This window comes from Hippopotamus amphibius, chromosome 6 (genome assembly GCF_030028045.1).
Source record: "Hippopotamus amphibius kiboko isolate mHipAmp2 chromosome 6, mHipAmp2.hap2, whole genome shotgun sequence".
Classification (NCBI taxonomy): domain Eukaryota; kingdom Metazoa; phylum Chordata; class Mammalia; order Artiodactyla; family Hippopotamidae; genus Hippopotamus; species Hippopotamus amphibius.
Window position 1 is genome coordinate 84,565,654 of NC_080191.1, and position 13,739 is coordinate 84,579,392.

General features: G+C 37.6%; 1 protein-coding gene across 1 annotated transcript in view; it reads right to left on the bottom strand.

The window, feature by feature from the left end:
* The window catches only part of COL19A1 (collagen type XIX alpha 1 chain), a 375,262-nt gene that overhangs the window by 274,897 nt on the left and 86,626 nt on the right, over positions 1–13,739 (bottom strand). Inside the window, exons 9-10 of the mRNA XM_057737773.1 lie at positions 7,853–7,897; positions 5,476–5,520 (exon numbers count right to left, since the gene is read on the bottom strand). Of these exons, the coding sequence (XP_057593756.1) occupies positions 5,476–5,520; positions 7,853–7,897 (90 nt within the window). The remainder of the gene's footprint in view (positions 1–5,475; positions 5,521–7,852; positions 7,898–13,739) is intronic.

Below are 13,739 nucleotides of genomic sequence, written 5' to 3' on the forward strand. Positions count from 1 at the left end.
CAGTTAGATGTTTTTCCAGTGGATTCTGTCAGGTAACATATTGGCAACAGCAATAAAACCAGAGTAATAAATATTTAAATATAATTTTCTGGTTTAAACAAATACATGGCATTTCAGGACCTAGACAACACTCTGGTAAGAAGACAATAAAAATCATAGCTCACTGGAAATTTATAGCAATCAGTTTTCTGAAGTTTTAAGAGATAAATTAAAGCAGGAATCATATGCATTTGTTAGTTTTACGGTTATGGTTATTGTTATTAGTTTAACTCAGCGTGAAAGAAAAGATCATTGATCAAGACAATGAATGTAGGTAATGCCCATAGGTCAGAACCTGCTGAACCATGAGCACTCCAGACTGCTGCACACCGTCCACATCTCCCACAGCGACGTGAGTCACGGTGAAAAGCGATTTGGTTGTTCTTTTTTCTTTTCACTAAACTTAAGAGATCTTGAAGAGACCAGATAATTTTAACACGAAATGGAACAGCTTCACAGTCGCTGAAACATCCTAGATCCTTGTAAGGATTTGCTGCTATGTGTGCCCATGTTATCTTAAATGTTACTCTTGAATGAACCAAAATTGACAATATTTCAGCTAGAAAATGTCAGGAATGCTGTGGGATGAGTAACAGCTGCCCCTGGATGTTTCTCTCTCATGATTAAATGATATTTGACAATAAAGTGCAGAAGAATGAAGTTTAATGCTGAAGAAATTAGCTTTTAAACTTTTAGTTAGGGCTTGATTGACAATATAAAAGAATGATAATTTTAAAAGCAAACTAAATTACATGATCTGAAGAAGTTACCTTAAAATATCAAACTCTATAATACTATGGAGCAGATGTTTACATTTGCTTTTCAGTTTGCTCCATCTTTCATAAATGCAACCAAGTAATATTCCTATTTTCACAAAGACCTGAAGTAAAGACCTGGGCTCAGGGTTTAAGAACAAAGATCACTTTGAACCCCTGCCAAACAGCCTTTTACTAAAGTGATATTCAGAGCCTAGTTCTTGTGTTTACCTTTGGTCATATAACAAGAGTTGGTTTGGCTACGTCATTACGAGGAAGCCTGACAGTGGGGATAATTACCATCAAGAGAGGACTCTTCACCACCTCACACCAGTCAGACTGGCCATCATTAAAAAATCTACAAATAATAAATGCTGAAGAAGGTGTGGAGAAAAGGGAACCCTCCTACACTTTTGGTGGGAATGTAAATTGGTGCAGCCACTAAGGAAAATAGAATGAAGTTCCTCAAAAAATTAAAAATAGAACTATCCTATGATCCAGCAATCCCACTCCTGGGCATACATCCAGCCAAAACTATAATTCAAAAAGATGCATGTACCCCTATGTGCACAGCAGCACTGTTTACAATAGCCAGGACATGGAAACAACCTAAATGTCCATTGACAGATGAATGAATAAATAAGATGTGGTACATATATACAATGGAATATTACTCGGCCATAAAAAATGAAATAATGCCTCCTGCAGCAACATGGATGGACATAGAGATTATCACATGAAGTGAAATAAGTCAGAGAAAGACAATTATCATATGATATTGCTTATGTGTGGAATCTAAAATGTGACAGAAATTAACTTATCTACAAAACAGAAACAGACTCACAGACATAGAGAACAGACTTGTGGTTGCCAAGCGGAGGGAGAGGCAGAGATGGATTGGGAGTTTGGGGTTAGCAGATGCAAACCATTGTATGTAGAATGGATAAACAACAAGGTCCTATTGTAGAGCACAGGGAACTACATTCAATATCCTGTGATAAACAATAGTGAAAAAGAATATGAAAAAGAATATATATATATATGTATAACTGCATCACTTTGCTGTACAGCAGAAATTAACACAACATTGTAAATCAGCTATACTTCAGTAAAATAAATTTAAAAAAGAAGAGTGAACTCTTCACTTTGTTTATTGCTAGTAGTAGACACATAACAATACTGAAGGAACCTAAGGAAAATCCCCCAAAGAAGGGATGTTTATGACCACTCCTATAGAAACAGAGAAATCTGAATGTAGACCTCAGCTGGGAGTCTATCCCTCAGCCAGAATGCAGACCTCCCCTCTCCTGCCTCGTTGGCTATGCTGTCAGGGGTCCAGGGATCTTTGAATGATGCTCCAGCCAGGACCAGGGCAGCGGGGTGGGGTCATTCCTAAGATAAACCAGAATGTGACAAACCTGAAGAGAGCTGTCCTCTGGGAGGGTCCTGCCAGCATCAGAAATTAATCTTTGAGGGAAAGAACCACCTCTTCAAATAATTTTCACTTCAAGACTGACTTCGCTGAATTGTGTTTCCTCAGGTAATGAGGCATGAGTTTCTGCCCTGTTATAAGTTGCTATAGACTCAGGAATATGTTTTCAAATGAGGTCCTCTATACTTGTTCAAGTACCATGGGTTCTTTTCTGGACTGAATGCAGCATCTTCAATACACTGAGGAACCCCATGATAGTCCAGCTTGGGGTAAGCTGGCCTGAAAGCTAGTTTTCTAGCCATAAAGAAAAGCTGCATATTTCTCTACCTGGTTGATACCAGACTAAGAAATATTACCAGAACCCATCATGTGCTATTTTCTCTTTGACAGTTGATAAACTTTTCCTTTTTTGGTCAGTAGCCATGTGGCTTTGGTAGACATGATCTCTCTAAACAATAACAACTTCCTGAATTATTTCACTTTGCAACTAGTGAATTGTGTCATTTACAAGTCAAATTTTAAACACAGTAAAGGCCACATTAAGGCAATTAAAGAAGAAAGGTGAGTCTTATTTTCACTATGTACACAGTTTTCCACAAAAAATTGAAATTCAGACGAAATTGTCTTTATTCAGAAAACAAATTATGTTGTAAGCAGTCCAAGAATCTCATTCTGGTGCCTCACATACTTTTCTTGTTTAATCTAGAAACAAAAAGTTTCTAATCTAGAAATGAATACTTGATGTCAATTATATATCTTATAGAAAAATATGTGTGGTCGTATATCATAATACACAGCACATAACACTGAAAAAACACAAACATCCCATAAATGGTAAATAGTAATCAAAGCAGAACATATCTTTCAACATAAAGGGTTGTTATGTGAATCTTACATTTGACTATAAACCATTTGAATTGTAATTGTCATTCAAGATACTGTCTTTTCTATTTGGTACTTTATTTCTTTCTGATATCTCAATCATACTCTCATAAATATTTTTACTTCATAGTGAAATGGACTATTTGAAGGCAACTGTTAATAGATATGAGGAATTAGAAGAGAAATCTTTGAAGCCAAATGTATTCAATGTTTTTCTATACATCATAGCCTGTGAGAATCTATTTATTACTGAGCGATACCAACTGTATATCTAAAATATAGAAATAGCCACTAAGGATCAGTGAGACGGCAACTTTAAATTACAGAGAATATATCTGTTTTCCTTGCTTATTCTCACTTATTCCTGCAGGTAAAGTCCCATTAATGAAACAGGAATGTGTGTAAAGAAAGCATTTATTTAAAGCCGTGCTCTCTCAATGACTGTTATTCTAAAGCAAAAATATTGAAGAGATTCCAAAGAAGGAAGATCCACTTAGAAAACAGTCATCACTCAATGAGCTTCTCTTTAATTATACAATTAGTATAAAGGTGAGTCAAAAATCATCTGCACTCTGGTTATATTAAAACTTCTGTTGGCCGCACTGTCTTATCAGCACTTTCTGCTCAAGGCTACTGTCTCCCCCCGTCACTGCTGTGCAGGTGTGAACATGTTACATCAGTTCATTTGTAACTGCAGTGTGAGCAAAAATGGATGCCCCACTTGTGATTTGCATGAAAGAAGAGCATCATGCAGTGATTTGGTTTTTGTGGTCTGAGGGTGTACCTGATGCCATTATTTATCGAAGACTTTGTGCATAGTATGGAGAAAGAGTTTTGTCATGAAGAAGTGTGTATGAATGGACAGAGATGCTTATTGAAGAACTGAAGCCTAAACTTCGGATTAAACGCAGAGGACTGCTATCCAATGGTGCTGTGATCTTGCATGACAATGCATGTCCGCATACTTCTGCCCACACTGTCAACACTCTGCAAAAACTTCATTTTGAGTGGTGTTAAAGCAATCTCCCTATAGTCCTGATCTTGTTCCATCAGACTTTCACCTGTTTGGTCCCCTGAAAGCAGCCCTACAAGGAAGAAGATTCACTTCTGATGAAGAAGTGAAGACACCAGTGCATTCGCGGCTTGCATCTCAGCCTAAAACATTTTTTAATGAGGGAATATGAAAGCTTGTTGACAGACAAAGTGTACTGAAAAGCAAGGAGATTATGTCAAAAATGATGTATTTGTCTTTTCTAAAAGTTAATTTACAAAAAAATTGTACAGCCAGAGTGCGGATAATTTTTGACTCACCCTGGTATATGGCTATCCTTCCTTCCCCCTCACTGTTCTGTGAAGAAAGGTAATTAACAAGTAGCTTACAATTTGTGTAATTTGTCTTATAATTATAGTAGATGCTCATTCTGTCTATAAATACTTATTGAAAAAGCAAATAACTGATCACTGCCCAGAAAACTCAACACAGGCCACACAGTCTAATTTGAGATTATCTCTTCCCCTTTCCAGACTCCCTTCTGGCTGTCCAATTACATGCCATTTCACAAAACAAAGGAATGGTGCTGTTTTTGTTCTATTCGAGAAACAAAGCTAGACATATGAAATGAGAAGAATGCAAATGACTGTGTGAAGGGAAATTTTGGATGACTAAGACACTTCTATCCTCTGCGCTTTCAGTACAAAGCTGTGAACATGTAAAACGATTGCTTGAATGGAGGAGTTAACAGCGTCCCTCAGCTCAACCTGCAGCCCTTTCCACAAGGCTTTCTTTACCTCTCAGTCTGGTAACCAGCAACCTGGCGGGGTTTAAGGAGTTCCCTATAATGCAGTCTGGGATACTGCTCAGTCTTTGCAGTTTTCCTAAATGCTGCTCCTGCCTTTCAAACATTCCCTTTATTCAACTCTTTCACACTATTCTATTTTGAAGGTGCCATCCCTTTTCTCTCAGACCTTGACTATTACAATTAGTTCTACTCACTTATTTCCTCAGGAAAAATCCTGCTGTTAAACTAAGTGTACATATAAACAAAGCATTTATTTAGACCTGGACACTTTATGAGCACATCAATGATGTTACAGCACAAAAATATAATGCTTAATAAATGTTTTAACTATATCAATGAAATTATTTAACTAGAAATATGTAGAAATAACTACCACCTAACAAGTTTAGAAAGATATCTGACAGTCACTGATACGGTAAGTCTACCTTAAGTGAAACAAATATTTTAAATTATTTCTATAAAACCATTGAATTGTTTTTACGAAAGCACAAGAACAAGTTATTCTGCTTCAAAATACTTTCAAGAACACAATTTATTTTTACAAGTGAATAAGAAAAGTGATCTTTACCTTTTCACCAATTTCTCCTTTGCTGCCTTCAAAACCTTGCTCTCCCTGTAGAAGAGGAATATGATGTGTATGATAATAGCACACTACTTTTAACACATGTAATTATTACAATAAGAATAATAATCATAGTTTCCAATATGGAAAAATCAAGAATTATATACATTAAAACCACTTTTAAAATGTAAACTCAAAACTAATATAAAGTTACACAAAATTTAAATGCTTCTAAACACTGAAGGAATAATTTTCTAGGATAAAAACTACAGTTTCACTAGTTCCAACGTAATTAAATCTCCATAAACCTGAATTTCTCCATCTATAGTACCTTTCTCATAGGTGTTTTAAAGATCGAATGCATCAAATAGTGTGCCGGGCGCAGACTCAGGGAGCCACTGCTGTTACTATCACTGTCACTATTTATTCCACTAGATCTGGTGGAAACATCGTTCTCAAGCTGACTTCCACGGAAGACGGTTCCAGAGAGAGGTGTGTGATGAATGAGGCCAGGAGTTCTGGCTCCAGCTCTGACACCGGTGCCAGGCTCTTCCCAGCCAGGTGGCCTGCTTCTCCAGCACAGAGTGGGGACTTTCACTCGCCACACTGATTCTGAGAGGTATAAACCCCCTGTTCCTCAACTAAAACCTCTCTGATCTCACAAGCTTATTTTCCCACTTAACTCTGCACAGATATTTATAGTACTGATGTTTCATTCATACAATCAACAAATATTCGTTGAATGCCAAATATACATCAGGCAGTCATGACCACGTAGCCAGCAAATGAATGTTGGGGAAGGGTCATACCCACCCCTCCACCCACAAGAAGCACTCAGTAAACCGAGACAAGGGATGGAGGGGTTTCTTATCTCTAGTTTTTTTCTACAGTGCTTCAAACAAGGTGACAATTAATATAATTAAAATTCATATGTAAGAAAAGGAATGCCTGCTTTTTACTACGTGTATAGTCTCTGTGTGTATATTATACATATAATCATATATGTATACATGTAAATGCACACATACACACACACCCGATTAGATAATTACTTCTGCTTTATCTACCTTCATAAAAGGTATAGGAAAGAAAGTAAGTTAGTATTTGAATATATTTGCCATTGAATGTGTGGTCTATCTCTTCTCTACCATTTTTCCTAAGATATAGACTTTAACTTGATCTGTTAATTCAAGCTGATGTGAAGCTGCTAAGCTCCCCGGTACATCGGCCACAATGCCAGCATGAGGCGGTCACCACAAACAGCTGCTGGAAAGTCCAAAACTGTTTCCCAGCAGATAAATCTACACATCCCTTGGCTGGCAACTCGGCTCACAGATGCAGCACACGCTGTATCAACGGGTGTTGTCTAGAGCTGCTGTGAAGAAATGCAGAAGCTTGCCGTTTCATCACTGCCAGTTCAATCTTAGTATCTTCATTAAGCAAGTAAAGAAAGATGTTTCAAAAACTGTAACTATAAATAAGTGCATATCTTTTTTAATGCTAATGTTTAGCTACAGAGCAAAACCTAGATGTGATAGTAACTTCTGACGTCCTGTAACTAAGATCTGTAAAACTTCTCCAGCGCACAGAAATATGCTTGGCTTTGGTGGGCATCAAATATTGCATCAGTAATGCTCTTCCCTGTGGCGGGATTATCCGGGTGGTATCACGACAGCTGGCCCCACCTGAAGTGGCTCCCCATCCCTTCAGGAAACTGGAATAAACCAGCCTCTGTGTTTCCGATAATGCTGGTCACATACAATCATATTTCTTCCCAGGAGGAGAAATCAGCTCTTGGACAGTAAAGGGGCGAAATGAAGTTCATCTTGGTAAAGAGGAAGATTCTAGGCCCAGAAAGAAGCACACTAGCCAATGCAAAAATCCTTATTGATTACGAATTTACCATTCTGAAAGACTTTTTTGAAGAGATAGTGTAGCATCTTTGTAATATTTAATATTTCATGTCATTGTAACTATTATATTCAGCTCAACCTGGTAAATACAAAACGAAGATAAAGAAGTAACTGTCAAAGGCAGTAAAGGCAGTAAAGCCTGATCCAGTCTTTAGTTTAGACTCCTAAGAGTCAAAACATTCCCAGAGCAGCTGTGGACACTCCCGGGGCCCCCAGAAGGCATCACTGCCCACTTCTCTGGAGAAGCATGTGGCTAAATTTCTCTGACAAAGATTTCCCCTGGAGTAGCTCCTTTGAGAAGGGATTGCTTCCATGGGTTCTCTTTGGAAAGAAAGATCAGCGGGTGGTTGATTCAGGGAATTCAGTTTCATCAAATACATTTCCGAAATCTTCACTATATTATGTGCATGTACAAAGCTTTTAAGATGTTAAAGTTCTTAACTAATATGAAACGTTAAAAAACTCTTTACCTTCTGACCAGGTAAGCCTGGAGCACCATGTAAACCATTTTCACCCTAAAAGAAATACACAGAATAAATTTTATTATCCAAAAAAAAAAAAAAAAAACCAAGTGAATAAAGAAAATTCTGCATTTTTTAACAACTTGTTCTAGGGTTACAGGGAAAGGCAGCCTAATGCTGAATGTTTATCAAGTGCAGGGGCTTTGCAGCCATCCCTCATCTCCCAACTTCCAGGAGTAGTACTTTCATTTAGAAAATAAGAAAACAGAGGCTCTGAGAGGTTCAGTAACAGGCTCAAGGTCACCAACTGGGAGCATCATCTAAGATTTGAATGGCGGTCTCTGTGACTCCACAGCCCATGCTTTCCCATGTGCTACTTAGTGTCCTTTATTTTATTTTCACTCTTTCTAATCTCTGGGCATAATACTAAAGTCTGACACAGGCTTTCTATGGGCCAGGCACTATTCTCACAACAAACGTGTCAGGTAGATACAACTATTATGACCATCTTCTTGCAGATGATTATACAATCAGGAGATAGAATTGGAATTCGAGTTCACATACTTCATCTCTGCGCACCTAATCACCCACCTGTACTGTCTCATGGAAAAGATTTCATTCTGGCTTATAAATGACTTCTTATCTAAAAACTAAATATACATATATTTAGCATGTCTACTTTCTTGCTCATTCCTGTTGATTGCCTTTAGATCAATTTTGAAGACATGCCTAGTGCCGTTTTACTTGAAACAATTACTTGGGAGAATTTTCAGTTCTTTCCATCCATCTGGTGTCTGTGTTGGGTACAAAGGTTTTCAGCAGATACCTATTGGTTTCCGTTACTGGAATTCATGGGCCATCTCTTTGACAAGTCTGGTTTGCAAATGGCACACGAGCTAGAATGAGACACTCCTGGGAGGATGTGCACATTCCCCGTGGAGCCTCAGAAATTCAGCTGCTTCAAGGAAGTGACTTGGGCTCCCAAGTTTCCAGGTTTAGAAAGCTCAAAATAAACTAACAATTCTATTGACCCACTTTATTTCTAGCAAACATTTATAAAAGAACAGTTTTTTTTTAAATATTACCGAGAATGAAGTTAGATATCACTTCTTTGGATTTTTAAAATAAAATTGAAATATATGAAGAAAAAATCATATCTTCAGAACTTAAAATAGCAATAACATATTCTCTTTAGGCCTAAAAAGATCTTTATCATTTCATCAGTTAATACATTTTTGGAAAAGTTTAGTCATTTTTTTCAGATCTTTATTGGAGTATAATTTGCTTCACACTGTTGCGCCAGTTTCTGCTGTACAACAAAGTGAATCAGCTGTATTTATACATATATCCCCACATCCCCTCCCTCTTGAGCCTCCCTCCCACCCTCCCTATCCCACCACTCTAGGTCATCGCACATCATTGAGTTGATCTCCCAGTTTAGTCATTTTTACCAACAGTGTATTGCTATATACACAACATATTTTAAAGACTAACATATTTTACTTTGATTAGATTAAATTGCCTGTGTTGCACAGTATAACTGCTATCATCACAGAATATACTGAACACTAAAGGCAAAACTTTGTGGCTAAGTGTAACAAATGTTGAAGCATCAATAAAATACAATGTACTAGCTGTGAAAAGGAATGAAATTGGAACATTTGTAGAGACATGGATGGACCTAGAGACTGTCATACAGAGTGAAGTGAAGCAAAGAGAAAAACAAATATCGTGTATTAACACATATGCAGAATATAGAAAAATGGTACAAATCAACCGATTTGCAAGGCAGAAATAGAGACACAGATGTAGAGAACAAACATATGGACACCAAGTGGGGAAAGCTTAGAGGCGGGGGTTGGGGGGGGAATGAATTGGGAGATTGGGATTGCCATGCGTGCATTACTAATAAGAAAAAAAAATCAAATTGTACACTTTAAATATATACAGTTTATTGTATGTCAATTATATCCCAATGAAAGTTCTTAAGGAAAAAATAAAATAAAATAAAATAAAATAAAATATACTTATCTATGTAATAAATACATTTCTATTATTAAAAAATTGTTACAGTTCTGGACCTGAGGCATCCCACAAATACATTAGAAACTTCCCATTTCGTTTAATAAAGTGATAGTCAAACACATTGTTTTTGACGCCAGGGAACATTCTATGGAAACTGAGCTTCTATTATTCATCGCAGAAGTATGTCCACTTGTCCATGAGGAGCCGAATTATTTTCATTGGTTGGTCCAATATAATGTTTTATATCATATTACAAGTTACACACGATAACAAGATATGCCATGTAATCCGGTGAAGTACATTAACACAGTCTACACTGCCAAAAATACTTTTTGGAAAAAAGAAAGTAGTGTCAGTAGCGCCTTCCCTTTTCCTTTGCTCACAGCTCACTCCGCTGTGCCAAGTGCTCCGAGGACTAGCACCTAAAGGCCCACCTCTGGCAGATGCCAGGTTGGGATCACACCCAGATGCACTGTCACCTGGGTACCATTCTTCCTTGACTGGAGGAATGTTTCTCTCTTTAATGGACACGGGTTTTAGGATTGTTGCAATTAAAATGTTTTCCTATGGCCGGTGTTAATTGGTCTCTGCTCTTTCCCGACCAAAATTTGTTTTGTAAACGTAATTCTAAACTCCATGACAGCCCAATGGGAACCACTGATTACTCTTCCAGGAAATAAGTTGGCTTCACATGACACAATAACATGTGAAAGATTTTGAGGTATTGGGAAACTTATGAAGCTTAAAGTCTATAACTCTGGTATTCAGAAACCTATTTATTTTCTCTGGTATTCAGAAACCTCAGAGATTTTCTCAAAGTTACCAGAGATGTCTGACATAGAAACTTACAATCATTTAAAATCATTTGTCATTTGTCCAGTCCCTGAAGGATAAATAAGCTTATTTGTTTCTGATTCTATCTCAAAAAAAAAATATTAAGTAGCATAACAACTAAAGAAGAAAGTCTTAAAGAGCAAAATTTTTTTAACAGATTAACAGACTGTGTTTCTTCTGCTGGGATTTTATCTAAAACCTAATTTACATCAACAGAATGAGCTCTTCTTTATTTGGAATCACAGTTTCAAAGCTCTGGTGTCCATGCAGCTTGGGATCAAACTGAATTCTATCCAACAAATAAATGCCTGCCTAAAATTACTGGATGAGCAGGCATTAGCTGGTTTTTCTAAACTCTTGCTGTCCCTCGGTGCCCCCAGTCTCAGCACAGGAAGAAACAAGAAGCTTCTTCTTCGGCTTCCCATCAGTATTTTAGCCCATTATTGAAAGAATATTATAATCAATGTTTCCCGTATCTACTATAACTTTCAAAACTTGTTTCTGTGGCATATACTTTCTATTACAGGTTTTTCCATCGAAGGACCTGCACCCCTTTCCTATTACAAATTCAAGCTCCAGATGGGCAAGGGATGAATATGTGTAATGTAAAGCTGGAGAAAATCTAACATTCCTACGGATAGCACTGATGCCACGTTACTACTGTAATACACAGCGTGTTTTCAACTCACAGAGCAATCCAAACTCTTTCCAGAATTCAAAGTAACCTCTTTGGAAAGCTGTTGGAACAAAACTTAGGTGTGATTTAGGAGAAGCTGGTGGCTTTCTGAAAAACTGATCACAGGATTTCGCTTTTCCTCCTTTTTTTTTTTTCTTTTTTTCGCTTTTCCTCCTTTTAATCACTGCACAGCCAGGCATACAATATAAATTATTAGTGTTCCTGATTTCTTTGACATTGTAATCAATGTCTTTTCTTATGCAGGAAATACATGTTGTCTGAAAGACACTTAATAAAGAACCACATTCCCTAGGGCTATAGTTTGCAAATCTAGTACCAATGAGACCAAGCAAAGAAAGGCAGATTAAGCGGGTAAGCGAAAATTCCCTTATAACTAGAACCAAGCCCGGAAAATAGAAATTTATACACTATGTTGTGGTGATTGTTTTTCTTTTATTTTTTTTAAATTCTTTATTGGAATATATTTGCTTTACACTCTTGTACCCATCTCTGAGGTACACCAAAGTGAATCAGCTGCATCTACACACATATCCCCATATCCCCTCCCTCCCGCAACTCCCCTCCACCCTCCCTGTCCTGGCCCTCCAAGGCATCTCCCATGAAGTTGATCTCCTCTTGTTATACAGCAACTTCCCACTAGCTATCTATTTTACAGCTGGTAGTGTAAATATGTCAATGCTACTCTCTCACCTCGTCCCAACTTCCCCTTTGCCCCTCACCCCAGCCCCGTGTCCTCAAGTCCATTCTCTACTTCTATATCTCCACTCTTGCCTGTCACTGGTTTAGGCATTCAGCCTTTGATTAAGAAGTCTGAGATCCTATTATAACAGTTTCCATATTTAAAAATATAATTCGACCTATCATTTTACTTAGAGAGGAATTTCCAGGAACATAATCTTCTGTTTGAATTTAATGTACACTTGGAAGTGTATCAATATTTTCTCACTAATTAATTCATATTCACTGAGAGAAAATTTACTTAAATTGAGTGTTGAGTGAAATAGCTGGAACAAATACCTGAAGTGGAATGCCAGAAGCCTAGCATGGAAACTGATAGAGGAGGCAGCCAGAAGTAAATCTGTGATTTTGTGTATCACTAACTTGACGTATACATTTCCAACGACAGTCCTGCTGTATTCAGGCCATAATCTCTTGAGATGGAATTTTCATATGGTTCTTAAATTCCTGTCACTCAACTAAATATTTCAGGAAATAAAATATATACCTCCTATATTTTTTCCAATATGTCATCCAATGAGAGTCTTTTCATTTCAAGGAGGAGTAATTTTTCCTTCTATATTCTGGGACTTCATTCCAAGAAATAAATTGTTAAGTTAAAAAACTATATACTTCATAGGGTTTAAAATGTCAACCTTTTTTTAAAAGAATTTATTTATTTATTTATTTATTTATTTATTTATTTATTGGCTGTGTTGGGTCTTTGTTGCTGCACATGGGCTTTCTCTAGTTGCAGCGAGCAGGGGCTACTCTTTGTTGCCATGCATGGGCTCCTCATTGCCGTAGCTTCTCTTGTTGTGGAGTATGGGCTCTAGGCGCATGGGCTTAAGTAGCTGTGGCACATGGGCTCAATAGCTGTGGCTCGTAGGCTTAGTTGCTCCACGGCATGTGGGATCTTCCTGGAGCAGGGATTGAACCCGCATCCCCTGCATTGGCAGGCAGATTCTTAACCACTGCACCACCAGGGAAGCCCTAAAATGTCAACCTTTTTGAATTCTTTACATTTGTTGGATCCTGCACGCAGCTGACACATGGAGATATATTATCACATGAGTGTTCAGAATAAGGCAAATTTAAAACATTCTTAATCAGAAATGAATGAGACCCTATTAATATTTATTCTTAGCATCATTTCAAAGAAGAGAAAGCCAGCCCACTGAAGGTAATATACAGTCAATACATGTCTTAGTCATAGTAATAAAAATGTAGGGAGTTAGTAGCAGCTGAACCCAACATCCACTGTCTCAAAAGCTATTAACCTGAGTGTGTGTGTGTGCGCACATGTACACACAGGGGCACACACCTAGAAAACAAGCAGTGTGGGTATTCTTAAATACAGGGACAGGTGTAAATTTATACATTTGTATCCACCAGCTCCACCAAAGAACCTGCTAAGGTACTGACCCTATTGAAAGCTTCTTAAAGTACTGCACGTTCGCTGTTTAATTTGCATTGTGGAGAACGGAAACAAAACAATTTGATGAATGGATATTGAAACAATGCCTTCTGAACCCAAATTAGCCTTTCCCAAGTTTCTGCCCGTAGGTTTCATTTCACACAGGACAAATACCATATGGGTTTTACACATGACTTCCCTTTGTG